This window comes from Accipiter gentilis, chromosome 19, assembly GCF_929443795.1.
Source record: "Accipiter gentilis chromosome 19, bAccGen1.1, whole genome shotgun sequence".
Taxonomy (NCBI): Eukaryota; Metazoa; Chordata; class Aves; order Accipitriformes; family Accipitridae; genus Astur; species Astur gentilis.
In genome coordinates, this window is record NC_064898.1 from 20,806,684 (window position 1) to 20,832,480 (window position 25,797).

Below are 25,797 nucleotides of genomic sequence, written 5' to 3' on the forward strand. Positions count from 1 at the left end.
TCATGAAACCTTTGCTGTGGGTTTTTAGCTCTTTATCATTGCTTCTATAGGGTAAGAAAGGAATTGGGGCCAGCAAGATGATTCAGGTAAAATTGCAAGATGATAACCCTTTTACCTGTGCACCCCCCTCCCCCCCGCTAAGGATTCTCTGTATTCAGTTAAATTTTGTTTAAAAAATGCTTCCATGCACATCTCGGGACCAAATTTAGAAATATATGATAAAAAGCTATTCTCCCAATTTCATCTTTAGAGTAAATGAAGACAGTACCACTTGCCCACATGGTCACGAATGTATGATCACCAAAGTGCAATAGACACACATAAGCCCATTCCTATCTGAATTTTAGCTTGAATTTGAAACAAAAGAGTTCTCCTGGGCCTACTGCAGCCTTGCGTATCTGGACTGAATTTCTTGCTGATTAAAAAAGTAAAGCATGCACTGTCAGACAGCTTACAATGCTTCTTTTTGAACACTGAAAGACTAAATGGAAATGCTGATCCCTAAAATGCACATACGTTGTACGCGCACACCTGTACTCAAACACCTCCTTTTATGTGTCGATGCTTAATTTAACAGTCAACCCTTCTTCCCTTTATGCTCTTTCAAACACAAGCCTACATTATCTTTTCCCAAAAAGCCTTGAAATTGTGGGATTTTTTTTTTTTTTAATAGGCGAAAGCAAATTTTAGCAAATACTAACAATAGAAAGTGTACTCCCAAACGGGTACAACGGTCATGGTCTGTAATTACGCAATTTTCTAAACACTGAAAAAACATTGACGTGAGTGGCTGGAAGATTAATGTTACACTGATGACAAAAATGGAAAAACAATTTGGGGAATCAAGAGGTAATTAAATTCTTGACAGACTCACTTGAATAAGGACCATTAGCTACATGAATGAATTATTCCCTGGAGACTTTGATTATATACAGGAAATAGACATTAAACAAGTACTTTCACTGGCAATATAAAGCTTATTATCTCCCAAAATAAATGACAACATGAGAGTGGTCATTTCAAACTAAACAATGGAGTTTTGACTCCTGAAGGAACGCAATGGGATGAATAAGTCCTTTCACAATGCAGTTTGTTATGTATTTTATACCAAGTTATCTGCATGTGCAAATAATGTGCAGAGGCTGAACTCTGATTCTATGTACCTTGTAAATCTGGTTTCAGTCAGTGCAATTATTCTGCATTTGCACTGACCTCGGGAACTGTTCTGTAGAGCAGTAACGGGGAAGTATTCGCAAGTATGAGATATTACCTTGCTGACACGTGGAGACTTGGGACCCACTGCGCTAGGAACTGCATGTTCATAGCAAGAGGAACTCCTTACCCTGCTAATCTGTCTGAGTGAAAGGACAGGATAAACTGGGACAAGGGAAGTATTATTATTCCCATTACAGCGGGAAACCAAAGAAAGAAGAGATTAAGAATGAGAATTTCAAACTAGGCAGAGGACCACAGGAACGGTGGGTCTGGAAGGGACCTGCTGAACCACTTGGTTTTGTCCCTTGCTAGCATCTACCTACGGCTGCGTCCTCTCACCACCTGGTTTTGGCCCTGCCCTGTGTTTTCTGCAGCCAAACAGGATTTTTTGCTGATGGTTTCTGAAGCTCTGTCTCTTGGTTTGCTCTCAGAAGTCAGGACCATTGTCGAAATTAAATCCCTGCAAACGTAATGTCAAGCATTCACTACTGCTGCAAATGCAAGCTACGCTTCAAGCAGACAAAATATACCTCAACAGCCAGGACTGTGGGCATTTCTCATGCTATAACTCTTGCTAGCCAGACGGCAACGCACGGGATATTAGACATCAGGCTAGTGAGAACTGTTGACTGTTGGGCACAATAAAGCGGTAACAGCAGGACGGCTGTTCTGTCCCGATAGCGCTGGTGGAAGGGATCTCGCCTGTTTTGTGTTGGCTGGCCCGTCGTGCCTGCTGTGAAACACACCTGTGTTCAATGTCTGTCACAACTGTCAAAGCAGAACATCCGAAACCTAAATTTTGCATCCAGGACTCTTTAACATTCAGCCTTTTGTTTGAGATTTAACAGCTTTTCAAGCCAGGGAATTTACACTTCATGCCCTATTTCATTTAACAATTATCCATCTGCACTGGGTTTTAATGTCTGTTCTTCGCTATCCATCATTTAACTACAACCGCAGCTATCACAGAATGCTCTTTATTTTCTTAGTATCTTCCAATTAGGAAGTACTGTCAGTCAGCATTATTATAAAAAGAATTATTTAGAAGATTATATCATACAACACTCCTGTCTGTATTGCACTATACTCCAGGTCTTGGTTGCAACGATCTAAATATTCCTTACGTTGCCAAAATTTTCTCTACTCTGAAACATATAAAACAATTACAAAGTGCAATTTCAAAAGGTTTCACTATGTACGTACCCCTTTTGCATCAATTACACCAGGTTTCGCGTTGAATTTCACCGTCTTCAAACGTGCACGCTCCTTTCTTTCAACTCTGAGGAAAAGCAAACACAAATAAACACACGTTGATTATAGAAGCATTTTGTACAACACGTTTGATATCTGATCTCCCAAGACCATTGGTGGCTTACTATGCATAAAGTGAGCATTTAAGGCAAATGTTATAAATTGGAAAGAGTGAGATGTCAGGTCAGTTCCTCAGCCGAGCAGCAATTTTCTGGCAAACACAGGACTGGATTCGAGGAGCCTTGGCTGCCCTCGCCAGCAGAACAGCACTCTCTCCCAACACACGTGGGAGTGTGGTAAAAGCACATTAAGGACAGATTTACCCTCTCTAATTTAAGCTGTCCAAAAATCAGGCAACATTTAGCGTTCTTATGTGGTCAGAGGAATGAAATAAGGACAGAAAGAGAATAAGCTGTTCACCTCAGTGCTTTCAGATGTGCATTTTATGATGGAGTAAATTTTAGATCATGCAAATAAGGTAAAGTGAATCCCACAATTTCTGAATCTATTTTTAAAAAACCCCCATGTTTTCAGACCAATGAACTGCTTAAAAAATAGCTTAAAAATTACTATAAAATAGCTTACAAAACAGCATGTGACAGACAGCAGTGGTGAACAGTGTCAAAGCTCATGGCAAATACAAAGTAAAAAGGAAGAAGTTTCAACACGATGGTTTGCGAAGATGTTAAGAAATTGCAGTTGTTGGAGAGTCTTGCTCCTTTTCCCTCCCACTGCCCCATTTCCCATTGCTCCCAGCAGACCCCCTCATTGCTGCCTTCTCCACAGCAGAAAAGTAACAGAGTAATAAAAGTGAATAGGTTGTAATGGTTTTAAAGAGTTAATCAGCCGACTGAGATGATCCAGGCTGGAAGAGGGGAAGGGGAGGCTCCTCTCCCTTATGCTTCAGAGCAACCTTTGCCTTGAATCTCAAAGAAATCCAGAGATTTTCTTATTAACCTGAGTTTGAGGGAGGTACCTAGAAGCTTTCCAGGGGCCAGTGTGTTATTGGACAATTCTTAGCAAATGTGTTAGGTATTTTAAGTTTTCTCAAATTGCCTCAAAACCAGAAACCAACATTTACCATGCACATGCAGTCAGTCTGCCCATAGCTTTGCAGAGCCACTTGCGCATGGTCACTGTTTAAATCTTAGGTTCTGCAAAACTGACTTTACAATACCATAGATTTTTAAGGGTCTTGCCCTCAGCTCGACTGAAGTAATTTTGAATATGCTCTCACTGGAAAGTTTTTCTTGTTTTAAAAACCTTATTTACAAATGAATTTCAAATTTATCTTCTGAAAGATGGAGGTATGCTATTTGTTAGAATATTCACGTGCAGAGAAACTTTCTTGAGGTTTTGATCACTTAAAACTACAGTTTTGCCAAAAAAAGAGCATTTCTGAGGAGATGTAGAAATGCCTAGGGGCAGAAGAGCTATTTTCAGCCGCTCTAAAAAGCAGTGAATTGGGTGGGTGGTCTTATTTAAACCATGCCCTCCACAAACATCTGCAAGCAGATAGAAGGCAAAAAAATTATTTTTCTGACTCATTTCAGTGAAGCCCTCATTGCGAGTGGCTGAATTCTGAAAACAAAGACGGGCAGGTTCACACTACCAAATAGTGTGGCCAAATAGGAAAGGACACAAACTATACGTTTTGGGTTTTTCTTCTTTGGGCTAGTTCTAGTCTGGCCCCATGAACTGACCACCCGTTAGCAGGTGGGTGCATTGGGTGCGCTCATCCTCACGATCAGTTTAATCCAAACAAATCTAGCATGTGTTCACCAAGACTGCCCCACGAGATGAACCAAAGGACAGAAAGAGAGGGCAAAAAGGACATTTGCTTTGAAAGCTCAATCCTGGTCTGAAAAACCAGAGCATACAGCCCCTGTAAGCCCATCTCCTGCGACCTGAGAGCCCAAATTGCAGTGGTATGACCCAAAATGTGGCTTAGTCTGTACAATTCTAGTATTTATATATTTAAAGAAAGTTGAAGTGCTCCAGTTAAAAGCCTCAAAAGTTATTTGATCCTGATAGCCGTAGCTTCAATAAACACAGCTTGAGAGAGGAGTTGTTATATTGTATATGCAATGCTTTCAGAGTGAGAAAATACTGAGATCTAAAAAATTCTCTTTGGGAGAGAAACACATATCAAAATCATTGGCAATGAGTTGATGCCAAACAAATTAATTCTAAAGAAAACACAGACAGTTTTACTTTTTAATGCTTAATATCTTTAGCCACCAAAATAATATAAAGAGGAATATGTGGCATCTCTATCCATTTGTATCTTAGAATCAAGACTGGACAAACAGAAGTTACAGTCCTCAGTGTAGAGGGAAAAAAGAGACACACAAGGCATTTGTAAAGGACATTGCACTAGATAATTCAGTGTTTCTGTTCCTAAATATTATGGATCAATATCCTGATTTCTAATATTCAATGAATGAGCATTATTTTAAAAACATGTCAGTAAAACTTAAAATCTATTAGCATACGGAAATATATGTGGTAAATATTTTACCTGTGGGAAAACTGTATACCCTTAGTATATTTGGAAAGTTCACCATTATTGCAAGATTTACATATGTTGTATATTTAAACTTTTAACACAGTATGCTTAAGTAATAATGCCAGGAATTAAAAAAAAAAAAATATCTAAGAAGGTATGAGCTATCCCCTAAACAAAATCAATGCCTAAGAAAACCAGGTGCAGAGAGAGAAATCTAAAGAAATGAAGAAGCTATTCATGTCCTTACTCACCTTGACTAATATGGTCATTACTGTAAAAGTGACATTTACTACCTTTGCAAAATCATCTACAGAATCTATAATCTACTGGCCCAAGCAAAAAAAATCTGATCATCTACCTATAATTGAAACAGTAACTCTATTTGTCGAGGATTAGGAATTGCTCTAGGAAATCTAAGTTGAATACTGCAAAGCTAGCTTATAAGAGCTCGATATTGTATTTTTATTAGACAATAAATAGCTGGTAAAGAAGTGAGGTTTATTATATCCTCCAAACTGGTCCACATATGACCCTTTTTCTAACTTTCAGTTTCCCACAAATGACATTAGAAGACATTCCTGCAAATCTCTTGGTTTCTAAGTATGGATAGTAAGAATACCTGGTTTCTGAGAATTATTTTTTTAAAATACAAACTCTTTTGATAGAATGATAATTAACACAACATGTTTCCTTCTGTCTGAGTGGGCTTATATATTTCCTACTGGAACACAGCAAATGTTGGTTACTATAGTTACAGTTTAAATTTAGAATAAATGCATTTCTCTGTAAGTGTGGAATATTCATATGGAAACAGTGCAAATGCAGCTTTCAAATTAAATCTATGTTATTAAAAACACGTGAACAGTCTCAAACTTAAACTGGCAGATGAAGTCCCTTGGTAGTACTGGTAAGAAATGAAGACTTGAGGCTGTGTAATTGCCTAAATAGGATGGATGCCTTCTGAGCAAATAATTAGCTCAAATGAACACAGCATTCCGCTTATTAATCTGTGTTAACATTTAAACTCATTCCAGTCCTGTCTAACTTCCGAAAACATCTGCTTTTAACTTCATTTCATATTCACTGCATAAAGAAATTTGGAAATTAACCCTGAAGAGTGGATCTTATTTATGAAATTCATCATAATTGCATTAACAGCCACGGAGGCATTGCTGCTTTCTACAGGCATAGCAGACAGTTGAGGAGCTGCAGAAACATTCTGCACTGCTTTGAGAAGTATATAAATAATGTCATTAAGTGCCATTAATCCTCCAGGCAAACATACCAACAACGTTCATACATGCTCAGCATGCCTGCTGAATATTACAAACATTTCATAATCTGGTACTGTGTTAAAGACAGCACACAGTGTTGCCTCCCATTACAATTTTCCTGACACCTTCCACAATAAAACTGTTCTCGGTTACTTATAATTTAGCTGAACTGTAAACCTCCAAGCTGAAATTTCATGTGTCTCAGAGCAATTACATTACTGTTGCTGCCCGAATTGTCAATGAAATGGGTTAGTTCTTGACGAAAGGCTAGGATAAAAGAAATGGTTTTGCCCAGTTTAGAATATATTCTTACAGCACTTCAGCTCAGGTGCTCTACTGCCTTCATGTCTGGGACTTGAAATGTGGCAGTAGGTTGCTCTGGTATCAGGGATATACCTCTCTCTTTCCTGAAGGAATCAACCCAATATCTGAATGTCAGAAAAGCTTTGGTTTTCACATGCTTTGGAGAACTCTGTTAGCATTTAGCTCGGTTCTCCAAAGATTTTGTCTTTGTTGAGGTGGTCAGGGTGCGGGACTGCAGTGAACTAAGATGTTCCCATAATTTCTTATCTGAGCTACCGGGACACTTTTGCCATAGACAGAGCTAAAAAGGTAACTAAAATGAGGGCGGTAAAAAGTATAGAATACCCTTTGAGCATCATTGATCCAGCTCTTAGAAAATACATCTTAATTATTATTTAGAAGGAACACTAATTCAAGCACTTTTAGTACTTTTTTGAATCTTCATTTTTGCAATTGCTACATTTAAAGAAAAATAAACTTTACCCCCTTTTTCCCAAAGACAAATGGAGTTTAGGCACAAAAAGCCTTTTGCAGCAGCTGACACTGTGAATGCCTAAATAGCACACGAGTGTAAATTCTTTACATTGCTTTAGCTGACAACAGACCTGCCATCCCTTGGACAACATATTGATCAGTCAGCTGAGGAAATTGCTTTTAAAGGAAGAAATGTTTCACTTCAAACTGTACCCATTTTTCATTCACCACTGCAGCACAAAGCAGGATAACGGGGAGGGGTTGTGCAAAAAATGAAGTGAAGGGGGAGGATTCCCATCTGCAAAATTTGCAGAGGCCCATGCCCCTTTCTATTTATAGATCTTCTTGGTAGAGCTATGCTTAAGGGGTGGAGGAAAGCACAGATACGATTTCCAAAACTACTTCGTGGCTCAAGTCCCATTTTCACTGAAACTCAATGAGATTTCCAGAAATGCTCAAAGACACCTACATCCAGCATTCAATCGTGACTTGGGAGCTGAAATGCTCTGAGCCCCATGTGGCGACAGCATCGCCTTGCACAACTGATGGGGATTTCACCTCCAGCTTTCCACCCGCTCTCCAAGAGCAGTTCCCTGCAGACATACTGCTTGTGTACAGGGAAATGGTCTAAGGCCGTCTGAGATCTGGGACAGCTGGAGTATATCCTGTATACTCATTTTGTCTTGAAACCTTTCTCGGTAGTAGACACCTCATGGCCCTTTTTTCAAAAATGGTCAGGATTCATTGTCCTCTTCCCATGTAAAGCTAAAGAAGTGGGGAGGTACATTGAAAATATACCTCTGCCTTCAGTGTTTCCTCACAAGCAAGTTCAAAACTTCAGTTCTTTGGGATGCTATTGTCTCCCTACTCCTCTTCTAAGGAACTTATTACTGGGATGCAACACTCACTGCACTGCAATGTCTATCTGCTTTTGTGTTTCTGGGCATATGTAGCTATTGAAAATGGGCCTCTGGGATTTTTCAAAATCAGACTTTCAGTTCTTCGTGTACACTGCAAACAAGAAGAAATCAAGCATAACTCAACCAGACATGAACTGTGATCCTCCATTGTTGGGGGTTAATGGACCTCTGGGAATTTTGTCAGTGCCTTTCTAAAAGCACTAATCAGTCTTCACAGCGGAGATGTAAAATATCAAGTGAGACATGCTTTAAACTTCAATAACAGCATTCGCCACTGATGTAGAATACAGATGCAAATTGCAAACTGGTGTCGAGAATCAAATAAAATGGTTACAGTAGCCTAACTTGCACAGACTTGGCACTGAGGTGTTCTGCAGAACAAAAGCTATTTCCAAATCCAGCATGAGAACTGTAGTAAGGGGAGTTATCAAGTAGAAGAATGCAACGTAAAATGGATACTTGAAAGACCTTGCTATATTTTACATCTTTGTTAACGTGTTTCTTCTTGTCCTGCTTCGCCATTTCCAGGTCATCCACATTATATTTATTTTGTCAACTCATCAAGTGAAAGATAAGTGAAAATCTGTATTACTATTTAGAGTCCAAATATGTAGACTCAGTCCATAGTTTTTTACTGCTTCCATTCTCTGCACTGCTTAGTTTTGTTTATGTGAGGTCTGGAGCTTGCCAATAGATTCCCATTCTCAAAATTATTTTTGAGCGTTCCTGAAGTGGTATTTTTGCAACAGAACATGTATTTTTCAGTAGGAGAGAACATGCTCTCGGTCAGCTCTCCATCTTCACTGACTTGCTTATAGAGAGCAGTTTAGCACCTGGTCAATATTTTATGAAAAAAGTAGACCTAACACCATGAGGAAGTGAATTCTCATAAAATTGTAGAACAACCTTATTCTGTTTAAAAGCTAAGGGCTATTTTCCTTCAGCATAAAAGTTTCCCATCATTGCAAGAGAACAGGGAGAGGTTTATACATACACATACATATCAATTTTATTCCATACTTATTTTTTCCAATTATATTAGTAAGTATAGTCTGGTAACTAATTTTAGTAACGTGATTATGCCATTTTATAAAGTTTTATCATCTAAGGATTAAAGTCTTAAGGGATGTTTAGAAAGGTAGACAATTTATAGGAAACCATTAAAAATAAAACTCACTTGAGTGGATAAACATGCCCTTTTGCCAAGCTGAGCAGAATAACAAATTTAAGTTGGCTTTTTGCCCACAGGGACTTCTGTGCTGGGAAAAACTCTGTTCCTTATCCTCAAATGTTTGTGAAACATTGTTTTTTATGTACTTTCCTCCCCATTTTGCTCTGAAAGGAGAGTGTGGTTACATGTATTTGTGGGGAGACTGTTGTCTGTTTGAGAACACAAATATCAGGCTAGTACCATCATACATCTTCAGCTGGTAATAACAGAGATACAAGTTGCATAACATTTTGCAGTCAGATGTACTTAAACTACCTGAAAATGGATATCTTAGAATGATGTCCAGTCTGAGAGCAGTTTTGTGGCTGCACATCTTAAAGACGACAGAAAGATTAGTGTAAATATTTTAATGTTTTAGGACCAAACCCTCATTGGCTACAGTGGGAGCATTTACGCTTGGCCATTCTGGGGCAATCTATGCGAAATCACAGACTAAATTACTTTCAGACCCACTGACCCAAGTGAAGCAGATAGACACACGTCATAGAAAATGCTGAAGCTTGACATTCATGAAGTGGGAGGTTGCTGTCGTGTAGGGCTTGCAATGCGGAGCTTTTCTGTGTGGACAGACTCAGCAAAGAAAAAGTGAAAAGATCTGGAGCTGTAAAATCAATGCTACAGCAAATTAAAATCTCTTTACTACTGAATTAGAGCATCTGTCTAGGAATTTAATGCACTCTAACTTATTACGCACATTGGTTTCATGCTTTTTGTTGGCTCACTTTAACTAATGTGAGTGTTTCCACAGGGAGGGAATCTTAGACATAGGCTACTCAGCTTGCTACTGCCCTTTATGGGAAGCTGAATTTGTTTTGTTTATCTATCTGGACAATAGGAAGGACAATGAGGCAGATAAAAATTCTTGTGATCAAAAGCCCAGCGTATGTAGAAATTCTAACCTAAATCTATACATTTATACATCTAAATATAACAAAAATCTAGTGTAAATCTAATTCTGTTGGTCATTCTAGTGTAAAATAGTTATTTTTGATGATAGGGGAGCAATTGACATGTGCAAACGTAGTGCACAGATAATACCACAGGCTGCCCGAGACATTGGTACAGGACTGGTAGTTATGTCCCCTCACCTTGGAGACCCTGCCCAGCATAATAACTGTGCCCTGCTTTCACCTTAGGCGTAGCTTGGATAAATCTTTTTGGTGGATGTGGAACCAGGAGAAATTTGGCCTGCAATATTAATTCATTAATATTATATAATAACACCTGGTGACCGTTAAACCACAACTGAGTGGTTTGCAGCCTCTTATGCTGAAGTCCTACTGTTCCCAATATCAATATGACACAATATCACAACACCTTTCTAGCATTATATTTATTATATTTGGTTTCTAACCAACTGACTACTTAGTCCCATGGTCGAGAACAACAGCTGTAATTAGACAACAAATGTATACTGACAAATGGACAAAATGCTGTTTTCAGATGTGGAAAGAGTTCCAATGGTATTTTAGCGGTGCAGGATACCGAGCATTTAGTTTTCATTAATCTCCACTGAGGTCACCAGCTCACGAAATTTGGTCCTTGCACAGATCAGTGGAGAACCACAATGGGGAACCCCCCCCATTTCTTTGTGCTGCCTCTTTGAGTAACCCTCCTCTAGCTGCAGTGCTACCTTCCAGAAGTCCCTCTTAAAGCCTGACTTTACAATTTAACAATCAACAAGGCAACAAGTACACACATTGGCAGCAGCACTGAAATCTAGTGACAAGCAGCTTTCAGACTCTATTGAATCACTAAGAGGTAAAGTCTGGTAATCTATCCAACATCCTGGAGAGAATAATGAGTGGCAGCTCCCCTATAATTATAAATTATGATTTCTTCTGGTGTATCACATATATCATAGAGGAGAAAACCAGTATGGAGTCTTGATTTATCCCTCAAAATTTCTCTTATCAGCTCATGCTAAAATGTCACTGTGTGAAGGGCTCTCCTGCAAAAAGATGTACAAAAAATTTCCATGCTGTAGCTGCCTACATTTGGTCAAATGAATCTCAGGACTACTCTGCTTTAGATCAAGCCTCTCATAGTCAATAAATCACACCTGCAGAGGAAATTCAACTCAGAATTAGTACATTCTGGCGAGTATGATGAGCTTTATTCTCTGTAGCTCAGCCCTGTATGCGTTGATTGCTCATCCTCCCCCTGGGTGGTATAAATGACCACAGAAGATGCTGGCAAGAGCACATCAGTCTCACTGGCTCTGAGGGATCATCCAGAATCCACAGAAAGGAAATAATACTCACTTTTCAGTGCATTGGAAAAAATAACCTTGTACAACTGAAACCTTTATGAAATAATAGCAACCTCTCCCCACCCCAGCTCAGGTGTATCGCATCATTTCGTGAATGCAGACAGAAAATCAGATGCCATTGATTTTTCCAGACCTCTCAGATTCACTAGTGGAGAATCAGGATGACAAGTGGAGAGCATGGTAACAATACCTGCATCTTTTCAAATTCAAGACTCTTATTTTTAGACTCTAACCAACCTATTTTCATCTCGCCTCTTTTTTTTCCTTTTTTTTTTCTCTCTTTTCTTCAGCGTTGCCTAAGCCACATCTTTTTTGTAGGCTGTATCGTATGTCTGACCTTGACTAGAGACCCTCTATCTTTTGTCCTTGAAAACATCACTGGGTAGGTAACCCAATAAGGTTTAGGCACTTTAGCCTCTCCACCTTATAGAAGATACAACTTCACGTCTAATCCGTTGCTTTGCTTTGCCCTTTTTTTCACCTATAGTTGTTTTATTATGTATGACAGCTTTTTGTAGCTTTTCATAGTATGCACCACACTGCAAGCGAGCTTTGCACACATACTTCCCTCAGTAATAACTGAATAGACTTTCCTCTTTTCCCATTTGTGATCCAATCATGTCATTACAACAGTATTGACTGTAGCAATTAATAGTAGGCAAGGGTTTTTTTTCAATATCTAGAGACTAAATCTGTTTAATGGGCACATTTTTCCCATCTTGAAAATTATAATGTAGTTTTTATTTCTGTCTATTATACAACTCCAAAATTGCTTTTTGCTGAAAATGCTGGTGTGGTTGCCAAACATGGTCATGATTGGAGAAAATAAGGTCCTCGCAGGGCTCACATCAACAAGGTATTTGATGGCCTTTCAGTTTACTTTTAAGTAATTTAGACCAAGGAGTTCCATGAACTCTATTAGCACCTAGGCAAACTCTTCTGAAACAGCAGCAGGAGCTCTAGACCATCAAATGTCTCATTTCTCCACTATTAAAAAATGGGCATGACAATTTTTATATTAATGCTAAAGCCAAAAGAGCTAGGAATAGAAAGTTTATATGAAGTATGAGACCATTGCTGCAAAAGAGAAACATAACGCAGTTTGACAGTTTTCATTTTCCTCCTACCCTTTCAGATCTTGACCTTTCTATAGCAACTATCAACAGAGGCAGAAAGTAATACTGATTTGTGTGGTAGTTCTGATACTATCGGGGACTTGTGGCTAATTTTAGGAAAGCGCCCAGGCAGAGTAAACAATGCAAACAATGAGAGAGATTCAGATGTCTGTTCTTTCTCCATCAGTCAGCACGAATCCATCACAGCTAAACAAAGGTTCAGATTTAGGTTGGAGAGTGGATGAAAGTTCCTTCATTTATGTTATATGTGATATTGATTATCCATCAGTTTCCGGGCAGGCAGAGATTAAATTAACAGATTTTGAAGCCAAAGAGGACCATTATATAATTTAGCGTCATTTTTTATATCACACAGGCTGAGAAGTTTAATTCTATTACTCTCACAAAAGAAAGACATACAGTCTTGATTTGAAAATGTCAAGACATTCATTACATCCTTCAGCAGTTTGATGCAATGGCTAATCGCCCTGACATTAACACAGGTGCTCTACTTCAAATTCAGAGCTAATTCCCAGACTTGGGTTCTGGTTATTCCTTTTTCTGCCGAAGCTCTTTAGTACATGGTGCTCTTTCCCCCTACCTCCCTTTCTTTGTGAAGTTACTAATCCGCTATAATTGAGTCACCTTTTGAGTTTCTTTTCAGTACAGTTAAACAACCTGAGCTCTTTAAATCTCACAGCCAAAATCATATCTTCCAACTCTTCAAATAGTAACTGTGTGATTTTCCTTGACTTTCCCCATTTTTTTCAGTGGATTGATGCACCCAGTCTTTGGAATAAAATGGAATATTTTAACATCATGGCCAAGGAGGTAGGAAGGAGGAGGCAGCACTCACCTCCTCTTGCTGGGTATAACTCCCATCTCCTCACTGTCTCCCTCCAGAGTGACCCTCCTTGCCTGCCACCATTCATCGTCCGAGGCGTTGATGACGTGAAGGATGTCTCCATACTTAAAACTGAGTCCTTGGCTCGGGAGGCCACTGTCTTTGCTCTTGTCATAGTCAAACATGGCTCTGTGGAAGGAAATAAAGAAGTGAAGACAGGTGATTCTATCAGTTTTGGGAACATTTACTTCTGAACAATTTGTCGTATTTTATGTTACAGCTAACCCTTGCTGCTTTCCAAAGGGAAAGGTCTTGCTCAGAGGAAAACTTTCCACTGTGAAGTTAATCTTTACAGAATCCTCCTTTTTTTAAGAGAAACTGAACAGTAAAGTAAAGCATGGTATTTACTGTTTCACTTTATGAAGAACAATCACCGTATCAGAGTATCTAGCAGACAAACCTGGTAGCCAGAAGCCCCTCTTGTCACCTCACCAACAGCAATTTGTGGCTGTTGGGCTTGCCCTTTTCCCACATTTCCCTGTGCTCAGAGAGGGGGTGTCTGGCAGACAGGGGTGCATTGGGAGGACCGAAACCGTGCTCGGGGTGATGCATTTCTTTAGGTGAATGGATGCACCTATCTTAGCATCTCCTTCAGACCAGAAGTGAGCTTTCAAAGGGAATCTCTTGATTATTCCCACTCACGGTGCTTTGGTTCATGTCCTGGAGCTGTGTTAGGTTGCACACATTGGATTCCTGAAACTGGAAACTAAACTGAAAGGTGCCCTGACCCGAGCAGCACTAGTCTGACATACCCCCCTCCAAACGCCAGCACCGCTGCTTTCCCTGCCCACCGCCAGTCCCCCGTGCCGCAGCACTTGAGCAAGCAGCCCGAGCTACTTCATTTGCTGCTGAAGATGTTTTCCACCAGTTTGAAGTGGACCTCTGCCTTGGGTATGCCTACACAAAAAAGTCCCATGTGTAGGACCAGGGTTCTTACAGGAAAAAAATACATGGGGATATTTTTCCCATATGAAGTGTTATTTAAAGATCATGCCTGTCAAGAATTGATGTTTATTTCCTATAGGGAAAATAATATGATTATAATCCTGACTATAGAAACGTTAGATCAGTAAAATCCCAAGAGGTGTATAATAATTCCTACTCTTTTATTGTCAGAAGTAAAGCCGTGGCAATCTCTTCACTAGTAAACACTTCTTTGAGAAGGATTTGATATAATTAATTGTTGTGCATTGTAGTGTAATTGCAGAGAATGATTATAGCAGCTTTATGGGTAGATTTAAAACACTCAAGGCTACCTCTCATAATGACGAGAACTTAAAAAAAAAGTTATCAGAATTGTAACTATGCAACCAAAATAATTTAAAAGCTCTCATAAGCGCCCACTCTGCATGAAAGGTCTGGTTCAGGAAGAGGAAAAATGCTGTTTGGAATATATCTTCTCTTACAAGAGTTTACAGTCATGTACTAACATGTTCAGAAAAGCCCAGATAATTCCCTTCTCTGAGGATGAAGACAATAAATAATCTTGCTGAATTTTACATAAACCATGAGCTTAGATATGCTTGTGCCTTTCTTGGTAAATGTTCTTGGACTGCATGTAAACTTTGAAATATTTTAATGACTTACCAGTGGAAATCCTTTAAAAACTTGGCTATATCTTAGGAAAAATTTACATTCATAAAGGATTCTTATCAATAGCAGGTCATCTGCTGCCTTCTCAAATAAGGCTTTCTGGGAGGAAGTATGATGAAGCAGCATATAAATCCAGAAGCAGCTAAGTACCATCAGTCACCTCTTCTTAACCAATTAATGACACCTGATCTCTGGAGAAATGGCAGTGCACACACAAACGGGCATACAACATACCATCCTGTTGGTATTGCCCTTATCAGCATGCAGTGGTCTGAGTTTTACCACTGTATTGAACAGTCGTCATCTTAAAAATTCACTGAATAATTGTCCACCTTGCCATGGAAGCCTTTCAACATCTCAAAACCCTAACCACGCAGTTGGCGACCATGCTGGATACTGGGCAGATGTAATACAATCCTGAATGCATGCATAATTAAGTTACTCAAACAAATGGCAGTATCTTCTGTTGCAGAGAATATGCAAGACTGTCACATCCCAGATGTAAAACTGGAAATGCTCCATAGTTGGCAAGTTCTAAGATGAAGGGTGCATTTCAAAAGCTAAGTAGTAGAAAGAAAGTAGGGCAGTGTTCTTTGTCCTTGAACAGACACTTGCACCTCAGAGCCCACATATTAACTTAAAATTACCGACTGCCATCGTGCTAGCTGATGTTAACGATGAATGCAGATGGCAATGTTTGCCACTGACTTACTTTGATTGGAGTAATCATGTGCAATGCTAATTAAAATGAGATTATAGATCTCAGACAAGAGAATTTTTGAGCACGCTTTTGACTGAGTGAAAGATTTTGTGGCTGCATGCTCTACAGATGTTGATTACTCCATTAGTAAATGAAAATTATGTGAGAGCTGACTTCAGTGCTCTTTCCTAAACATTTCAAACTAAGAGCCAGGTTTAAGTTGATAACGGAACCGTATTTAAGCTTACAACTTTGATGGCATTGCTGGCTCTGTAAAACATACTTTTAAAAGTTGGCAGTTGCCCAGCTATAAAACAGAGTTCTTCACTCTAGGCACTCTAGGCACATGTATGCCTGTAGAAGTTAAGATGACTACCTTGGGCAATCGAGACCTAGGCACACTCATCCTCATGTCCTCCTTTCAGTTCTCAGGCTGTAAGTACAATTTGGATCTCTACATGCCCAACTGCAAGCTCTAGTTTTACTTATTTAAGAGGCTGATATGTCATTTCTAATTTTCTACCTGACGAACAGCACCCAATTCTGTTTGTGCTCAGTCTTGCAGTGGTATATAAAAATAACACATCTGCATCTGTTGAGTGTCAACTGAAGTGATACAAAATGAATGCAGCCAGACATCTCATTTGGTAAAGGAACCGAGCAGGGCAGACAGAAAAAGATGCTTTTTGTTTGTTTGTTTTGCTCTTTCATGCTTTTGGACAATGACAGCCCACTCTTACAGGGTGCCACACTATATCCTGCAAGCACTGAAACTTTCACCTGACAGGAAAGTTCAGCTCTCAGCAAAGTCTATTTGATCTCTGCAAGATTCTTTACCTGGATAACATACGAAGGTATGTTAGATACCTTAGACAGGTTCTGCCATGCCATGGGGAATATCAGAGGAAAGGCTAAAATTTAGTAGCATCTTTGCAGAATATTATATGTTGAGGAAAGGACATAAGCAACCCAGTCCAGCAGGAGACCCACCCTCCCACAGAGCACCCGCCACCCGTCTCTGAGAGATGAGCATCATATTTTCCTTGCAGTTAGAGAAGGACCAGCACGATCAGGACCTGACTGCCATAACTCCCCCAGACAAGTACTCTTCCAAAATGAGATGTCTAAAAGAAACAGCAGTGTTATTCAAACCAGCCAGAGGATTTAACCCATGAAGACATGTCACAGTGCCTCTCGCTGTGATGAGTTAGATGTGTCTCCACACAATACAAGCAGCTACTGGGGAGCCTGCTCAGCAGAGCTGAAGAGCTTTCTGAACTTGCTACCGTGACTATATGTTTTCTTATGGCTGAGTCTGCTTATTCGTGGGTTGCTCAGGCAGTTCTTCAAGGCACTGAGCCATAACTCATTTTTAGTGTCTTTTACTGCAATTTTAAAGAATAATAGTCTCAATAACCTTCCAGCTTTCTAATGGCACTTATCTGACAGGCTTCGTTACTAACAGCTTCTCCTTTCTTTCTCCGCAACTGATAAAAGCCCATCTTAAAGAGCAGTTCTTCTTCTTTCAGGTGTTTTATAACCTCAAGTAGCTGCTTGCATCCACTGTTCAGCCCTTTTTGAATCATATAGGACAGAACCAAGAGCTCTACAAGGCTTTCTCTGTGGCAGTAAGGGCTCTTTCTCCAGTCAGCTGATTAAGTCTACTTTTGAACTGGGATAGTCAATTTTTAATAACAAAGGAAATCAGTTTAAATTATTTAACTTTCATTTGAGAGCTGTCACCAATGTCGTGATCACACCAGCATCAGAAAAACTCCTGTCCAGTATCTTCTAGAGAGTGCCTTTCACAAACAGGACCCTGGGTTACACAGAACAGTTAATACATTTTGAGGTTACAAATATAGTAAGCCCAGTGATTACTGTAAGATGCAGATAAAACACTGAAATAGGGAACAGAGCTTCCTACAAACTAGTTAAACTGATGTGGTGAAATCATGATTTGGCCATCTTAGTTCCCTTACTAGAAAAACAGCAATAGGAGTGGGTGTGATTATCAAAAGCATAAAGTATAGGCACCAAATTTCCATTAACACCTTTCAATTTTTTCCTCAATTCCCATTTTCTGCATGAGTTTGGGAAAACTGTTTAATATCTGTACAACATTTGGAAAGTGAAAAGTGTTATTCAAGTGCTAAGTATTGCTGCTGTCTTCTTGGTGAAATCCTCCTGCTTGTAGAAAATTAAGAAACACTGTTCTGAGAAGTGAAGCAGAAGGTGCAAATATTTAGGACAAGATGGATATCACAAATATTTAAGAGTCTTGTTTCCCTGATATTATTCCAGACTTCAGAAGTGATCATTACACTAGGCTAATCCCAGCAGTAATTTGGACAGAACCTAACAGGTTTTATTTTTGTGCTTGGGTGGTTCTTAATCATTTTGAGGAACCCACATCAGTGAAAAACACGAGACAAGCATTTCACAACAGCATCAAAAATAATTGCTCAAAAATTGTTTGAAATGAAAATACTGCCAGTGCCAAGCTGTAATATACTGCCAAATATGCAGTGAGGTGTCCATATGGCAGTGAAGACCACTAAAACAGGGGCATTTTTTTTTCCTCCACTTAGTGTAAACTCTTCAGCATTTGAGGTAAGTCCAAAAGCTAAATTGCATTGTGCAGTAAATTTCTATTTCTAATGACACCTGTCCTTGCAGTTAGAGTAATAAATGTTTGACATAGGAGAAAATATATTAGCTTTAAGGAAACAGCAAATCAATTCATTGTGCAGTCCCATATATTGCAACCTATTGGCACCCACCATGTCTATGTTGTTAGCAGGATTTTGAGAATGAAAAATAGGATACAGAAAGACTAAATGATCTTGCTAAGCCTGTGTCAGAAAAGGGAACTTAACAGAGAAACATAGCTTCCTCAGCTAACGCTATAAACACCTTTTGGAATTTAGTAGTCTTCATGATCTCCCTGACAAGGCAAGGGATATTAATGCATTTACATCACAGCAATATATTTTGCTGAATGCTCCTGTATGTTCAGTGCAAAACCCCAAAATCTTCAACTTCCATATCACTGCACTACGGCCAGTAATCTCAATTTGATACAGTTCAGGTACTGCATGGAAGCTTTATTTGCATCTTTGAAATTACTTTCTGCTGGCACAGATGGGAGTTTGCACATAAATTTACAGACTGCTCTTTGCCATTTACTTGGTTATGAAATGACAACAACATTTAGCAAGAGAGATCTTCAGCTTCTGTAAACAGTCCTAACTCTTCTGCAATCTGCCAGCATATCTGCATTTACACCACTTAAGAGTATTACTCTCCTCTCTGAAAATTTCCTTAGCAAAGGTTCTCAGACATCAGGCTATAAAACATCATCATAAGGGGGAGATACTTTATTCAGCTTCTTCTCTACATCTATCCTACCCCCCGCCCTTTTTTTTTTTTTTTACAAATGGGGAAATCCAGTGCAGAGAGGTTTAATCATTTGCCTGGGTTTAGGCAGTAATTCAGCATCAGAGTCAGAATCAGACCCCAAGTTTCATAGCTGTCTTTTCTGCACTCTCAGTAATAGATGTATTTCCACCCACTTGCAGGCTCAGCTTGAAGAAAACATTAGAAGAAAATGAAAGAAACCCCAGCTTAATTCATTGCTATAGCTACAGCAGAGAGCACAGCAGCACTGTGATAGAAGCAGCCATTGCCATACAATTAAGATGCCATTAAAAGGGTTAAATCTTCACATAGTGACATGTCAGTAAACACTTTCACCTTCTCCTCCCAGCTTCATTTCCATCTGGAGAAGCTGAACAGGTAAATCCTATGCTTAGAGCATAGAAAAAGTTGCTCTCGCCTTGTGAGGTGTGGGAAGCTCCGAAGTGCTGCTTGGTACGACTGGAGGCTGCCAGAATAGCCCCTGTGCTGGGGATGATCCAGTCGTACATTGTCACCTCCCCTGAAGGAGTGGGAGGGGACTGCTTTATTAGCTTTTATAAGGAATGTACTACTACGACAATGTGGTTTCAACAAAAAACGTCTGAATGTTTGACTTGTTACCTACAACTCAAAGATACTGTGATTCTTGCTTTTTTGTCTTGTCTCGTCTCATCTCGTTTTGTCTTCTCTTCTCCTCTCTTCTCCTCTCTTCCTCTTGTCTTCTCCTCTCTCTTCTCTTCTCTTCTCTTCTCTTCTCTTCTCTTCTCTTCTCTTCTCTTCTCTTCTCTTCTCTTCTCTCTATCCTCTTCTCTCTTCTCTTCTCTTCTCTTCTCTTCTCTTCTCTTCTCTTCTCTTCTCTTCTCTTCTCTTCTCTTCTCCTCTTCTCTTCTCCTCTTCTGTCTTCTCTTCTCTTCTCTTCTCTTCTCTTCTCTTCTCTTCATATTTCCTGTCTTGATGATGTTGCACCTCTTCATGAAGCTGATCCCCTCAACCTTAAGTACTGCAGTTGAGCTGAGAGGGACAAGTGTTAGAAGCACCCGTGTTATCAAATTCAGTCATGCCAAGGCACTGCCACGTGGTTGCCATGTGGACGTTAGCACAGGTCAGGAACCATTCCCAGCAACAGTGTGGATGCACCTCCCTTTTATGGTGAAGAGGATATAAAGGGAAGGATATGGGCTGTTGCGGTGGGCCATGGGGGATAGCACTGACGGAGAGCCGGAGGGAGTGGAGCTGCCCCTCAGGAACCTTCACTACACCAAATCCCATCGCACATTTGCATTCAAGCCTTTTCCGTTTGCTACCATGTTATTTCTGTACTTCATTCAGCATTTCCTCCATTCAGTCCAAGTCATTCTTTATCATTTTGCTCCTAGTGGGAATTTGGCAGAGTGTTATGCCATGGACTTCAGTGCAAAAAAAGGATTGGAGACAGCAGTATTAGTTCCAGAAAAATTTCACTAAGAGGAGGGAGATATTTTCTTTATGGTGTTTACACCGCACTGCCATTTGTCCTCAGGGAATATTTTGTTCATTTTGCAGATCAGACCACGGTTCTTAATGTCAGCTCCTATGAGCCAATGTTTATGTTGTTGATGGGGTCTTTAGCAAGTGCTCATGTTCTCTGCAGGAAATGGGTTCTTCTCTACTGAAAAATTTAAGTCAACATTTTCAGAAGTTTCGATCAATGAGTGTATGTTGCACTTCTCTGCTCTTGCTATGCAGCACCATACAAGGTCCTGTGTTAAAGGCAAAAATCTCTCACAGCCCACAGTGAGGAAGGTCCGACAGCTTTAGTCTTTCAGCTGTGGACGTGGACAGAACTCGGATTACTCCCAGGTTTGCCTGGCTTTAAGCTCTTCCAGCAGGAACTGAAAGGTGGCTTTAGAAAGCAAAGCTCTTTCATGTCTTCCCTTGGGCCCGCACAAGGAGAATTCATTTCAGGGTACACTCACTTTTTTGTTTCTTTGGCATTTTACAAGGCATAAAAGGGCCAAACAGAATTCCCTTCCTGCTTGCAAACATCTGAAAGCAGTATCAAGCTGTGTGCATGTGCCTTGCCCTTTCCATAATTTATTGACTAGGAAAAATTGGCTGCCAATTTCATCGGTGATAAACGCAGAAGTTTTTAAATACATCTGCATTGTATTCAATGTATTCCAGATTTAGAGTTTTAAGGTTTGCTTTAAAGCTGGGAGACCGCCTCAGGTCAGAACACTAATTAGATTTAGCCTTAGGTATTTTGACAAACTGCAGAGAAGATCTGCAGCAGCATCTTGATTCTGGAGTGCTTCTTCAGCCTTCCTGAATTTGTGTGTGAAATTTCACAGTAAAACCCCAAACTTGTAAGTGACATTCAACTTTCACAGTAAACTGGAAAACTTAGGCCAAGTTTGCTCTAAGTTGTTGTTGTTTGTTGTTTTTTTTTTTTTTTTTTAAGAAATGAGATCATTTTTGACTGACTGTGACCTGGCCTGTGCATTATGCATCAAAATGATGTGAAATTTGTGTTCTTGTTTTTTTCTTTTCTTTTTTTTTGTGTGTGTTTTTTTTCTTTTCTTTTTTTTTTTTTTTTTCTTTTCCTCCCCATGCAGACTAAGTGAAACTGCTGCTTGACTACGTCTCTGGTTTCTGTCTGAGGAATCTGTGCAGTTTCTCAGCACAGATTCCTGTGTTGTGACATTTAAGATTATCCATATCAAGAAAGCAAAAGCGACTGGATGTCAAATCAGGGGTACTTTAAACTACTGGGTAATTCACCTGAAACTGCAACCTGTGAGTTGCATAGTTTGACACAGGAGCCAACGAGTCATTGTGTGATTCTTAGTTTTAAAGAAATAATAACTTATTTGCTGTCTGATAACATTAATTTAGGGATTTTTTTCCCCCCCAGGGAAAATAAAATAAATAAAATAAAAACTTAAAATAAAATAAAATATTATTTTTCAAAGACAATGAGACTTAAAGGGAATATTGTGACTCTGCGTAGCACAGCCTGTAACCACCTCCCTCCCTCCCTCCCTGCTCCCAAATGTGTCTTCCTTTTAATACAGAATACACTGTAAAAAAGCACTGAATTATTTTTTTTTTAAGTAATTGGTTTACAGTAGTTCTAAATATTACAATAGCTCTCAAGGATCTGCTTTGGGTAGTCGCGTTTTTTAGGTAGTTGTCTCAGATACCCTGTAGTTTGCAATTGCTTTCTCTTAGACCTAATCATGACCTGTATCCGTTAGCAGCTTTTAAAATTACATTGTGGACAGGCTGCCCACAGAATTCATTGTGCTTCCACTGAGTTATAATCAAAAGCAAATTTTCAGTCACGAAAGAACCCCACTGATAACATAATTATTACTACCAGCCAGATATATGATGGCTTTTTTGTTTTTTTGGACAAGGATATTAGACATCTGGAGAACTAAAGTAAGAGAAAGCCTTCCTACGGAAAAATGATCCACTTTTATGATTTGTATAATTTGAACATAATGGCAACAAAAAGAGTGGTAAGAGATGGACTAAGCATAATGACTCTAGCACTGAAAAACACCCCAGAGAAAAAATTCAGACAAATGTGGCAGTGAAATGGAATATTAATTTTTCTTTCTTTCCCCCAGCCCCCCCAGAAATCAACACGTAATACTGGAGTGTTGTCAGTCAGAACATTCTTACATACTTCCGTTGCAAGAAGTGTAGAGGCTGGGGAAGTCTACAGACTTTCCTAGCATGGAAGTGCTCTTTTGTTTATATCATAATAAATCTTTTTATACATTCCAACCTTTAGAAATTATTTTTGAAAAAGAACTGTTCTCTAGCTATTGAAAAAGCATAGACAGGCAAAACTAGGAGAAAGTATTAGTGAGACAGAACATTGGCTACTCTGTCTTTGATGAGAGAGGGCACTTTGGAAAAGTCAAGATATTTGTTTGCAACAGCTCTTTCTTAGTAATGGTTTCTGCTTGGCCTTGAATGTTGTCCTTTGACAAGGAAAGAGTCAGAAGTTGGATTTGCATTGTTACTGCGTCGCCTGACTAGGTTCTTCTGAAATAATGAGGTGCCACATGCATACAGGAACTACACCATGGAAAAGCACCGAAAATTATTATGGAAATTAATTCTCCTGCCTAATGTGGAGAAATCTACTAAATCCATAAACTCTGCTGCATGCAACTGTTTGAGAAATCATAAAAACATTTTGTCTCTAGGCCAAAACTTGAAGAGCTCATTAAGGGTTTACTCAGTCAGTGGGAGGTTGCTGATAGAGTGAGTCCTTTGTGTTTTAGCACAGACTTCAACTGGAAGCAATGCAATTAATTTTTAGGTTTGACTTTGTCTCTTTGAAAAAAGGGTAATTTTGCAAAGATCTGAATGCTATCAAAGTCTAAACTTGTATTTTTATGGCACAAAGGTCAAGTGACTCTACATAACCTCTGGTTCACGAGGCCAAACATGAAATCTCTAAAGGCTTCAGATTTACAAGGTGGAACTCTATAGAAATCAATAGATGTGGAACAATGCCAAAGGCCTGAGCTGAACTCAGCTGAAATCTTCTAAACTGTAATGGAAATAAGAGAGAAAGTTTGCCTGAAAGAGCAGCAGCTATGAGAAATGATGTACTATTTGGTCAACCACTTCTGTGGATTCCTTGAGCTACTATCTGTCAACCCTTACCCATCACAAAAAGGTTTACCCCTCCAAGTTTTATTCTGTGATTGGGTTGAATGTTTTCCTAGTAGATGATGTTTCCTATAAACCTCCATCTTCTGGAGTCAAACGGATACTTCAAAAGCTCAGTTTTCATCAGTGTCTGCTTCTCATGGAGAAAAGCTTGAAAATCAGATGCCAGAATATGCAAAAGCAGAAACAAACAAACAAAAAGGGCAAATAAAAATAATGGTCTTTGGTGTCGCCTCACCAGTGTCAAAACATTGTGATTGTTTGTTCTTAATGGTTAGATCTGGTGGTTTCACTATGTGTGTGGTTGTCAATCCTCTTTAGAAATGGACTTTGAAGAAAAAAGTTCTGATCAACCACTATTACCCAAAATATTTAACAGCAGCAATATGTATTTTAATATTTATTAAACAAAGTTGCAAGAGGATGATGCTAAACTTCTTAGCTTCCCTCCTTTAAACAGAAAATTAAGCCTGTGCTGCACTGAGCTCCTTGCCGCTCATCATTCGCTCCATTGCATTATCCACACCCTCCTTCTCCGGGAGCCCTGGCTCTCACGCGCTCAAAAGCAGGATTAAGGGTAACATCAGAAGTTCCTGCGTCCCATTTTTAGAGGTAAATTAAGCACATCTGAGCCTAGGTTTTGTAGACTTTCAATGAAGATGAGACTTTGAATTGCTAAGTCGCTTTGAAAACGTTACCCTAAGCAGCTTTAAGATTGACAGAATTTGCCTTAAGCTGCTCCAAGGCTGACAAGACGAAGGTCTGGTGCAGTCACAGAAGCGCTTTGATTCTTTGCTCTTGGATGGTGCTAGGACCAAGGATAAGCCATTTTTTCTGCTACCATGAACAAAGCTCAGAGTGTTGATGGTTTTGTCCGTAATGACACTTGCTTGTTCTGTGTGTAATTCCTGATTTAAGCAAGGACACTAAGCAACAGAACTGGGACCTTTCCTTTTAATATCTTCATTTAAAATGAGTCTCATGGCAATAAAAAGCCTAAAAATAAATCTTCCAGGAAAGCCAGCTGTGTTCTTCTCCCTCCCCCTGCAACAAAAAGTTTCTACCTATACTGGCTTAAGCTTACCTTGATTTTAAGACATTCCTCTGTCCTGCAGAAAAAAAAAAATATACCATGAACCCCTACTTCTACTTAGCAATTAATTTTAGATGGGAAATGTTTATCAGAAGCCATGTCCTTAAGTTTAGGCAAAGTAATAATAGCAGTCTTTTGAGTCAGGCTCCTAAAAATAATTTTCTTTAGCATTTGAGTAATCTGACCAACTTCAAGCAGATTCAAGCAGATTACACGTACTTAAAAGTTATGCATTGACACTTATCTGTGCCATAGAATATTTTATGTAGTAGAATATAATTCATGGATGCACTTGCTTTTCTAATATTGCTCATAGGTAAATATTTTCTATCAAATTTATTTTTAAAAAACTAACTGCACATTTCAGGATGTAAAACTCAGTTTGAAACCTCATGCACCACTACCATTTCCTAAGCCTGAATCAAATGATTGTGTCATGCCGGAAGCTGGAACACGGTACAGCTTAATGTTAGATTTGTGTGTGCAGGAAATACAAGACTGAGGCAGCAATGATAAAAATCTAATTTATGTCTTTGGCAGCTATAAATGAACAGTAATGTCCTCACTGGCTTACACGTTATGCTGGAATCTTTCCTCTGCTTTTAAAAACTTTGAATAATGCCCTCTACAAAAAGGTTTTGTAGTGGGGAAGGTTGTCGAAGAGATCAGTTGAACAAGTATCTCTTTGTGTGTCATGTTCATCATGGGCTGATCCAAGAATTTTCTCATTTTATGTTGCTTGCTGACCTTGATGACGTATTTGATAAGGCTTGCTAGAGAGGTGGTCCATGCCCCAAGCCTGTCAGTGTTTAAGAGGCATTTGGACAATGCCCTTAACAGCATGCTTTA

General features: G+C 39.3%; 1 protein-coding gene across 26 annotated transcripts in view; it reads right to left on the minus strand.

The window, feature by feature from the left end:
- DLG2 (discs large MAGUK scaffold protein 2) overlaps window positions 1-25,797 on the minus strand; it is a 1,018,327-nt gene that overhangs the window by 44,677 nt on the left and 947,853 nt on the right. For all 26 annotated transcript variants that reach the window (XM_049823421.1, XM_049823420.1, XM_049823428.1 and 23 more), the window contains 2 exons: window positions 13,421-13,597; window positions 2,419-2,494 (listed from right to left, as the gene is read on the minus strand). In XM_049823421.1, the coding sequence (XP_049679378.1) occupies window positions 2,419-2,494; window positions 13,421-13,597 (253 nt within the window). The remainder of the gene's footprint in view (window positions 1-2,418; window positions 2,495-13,420; window positions 13,598-25,797) is intronic.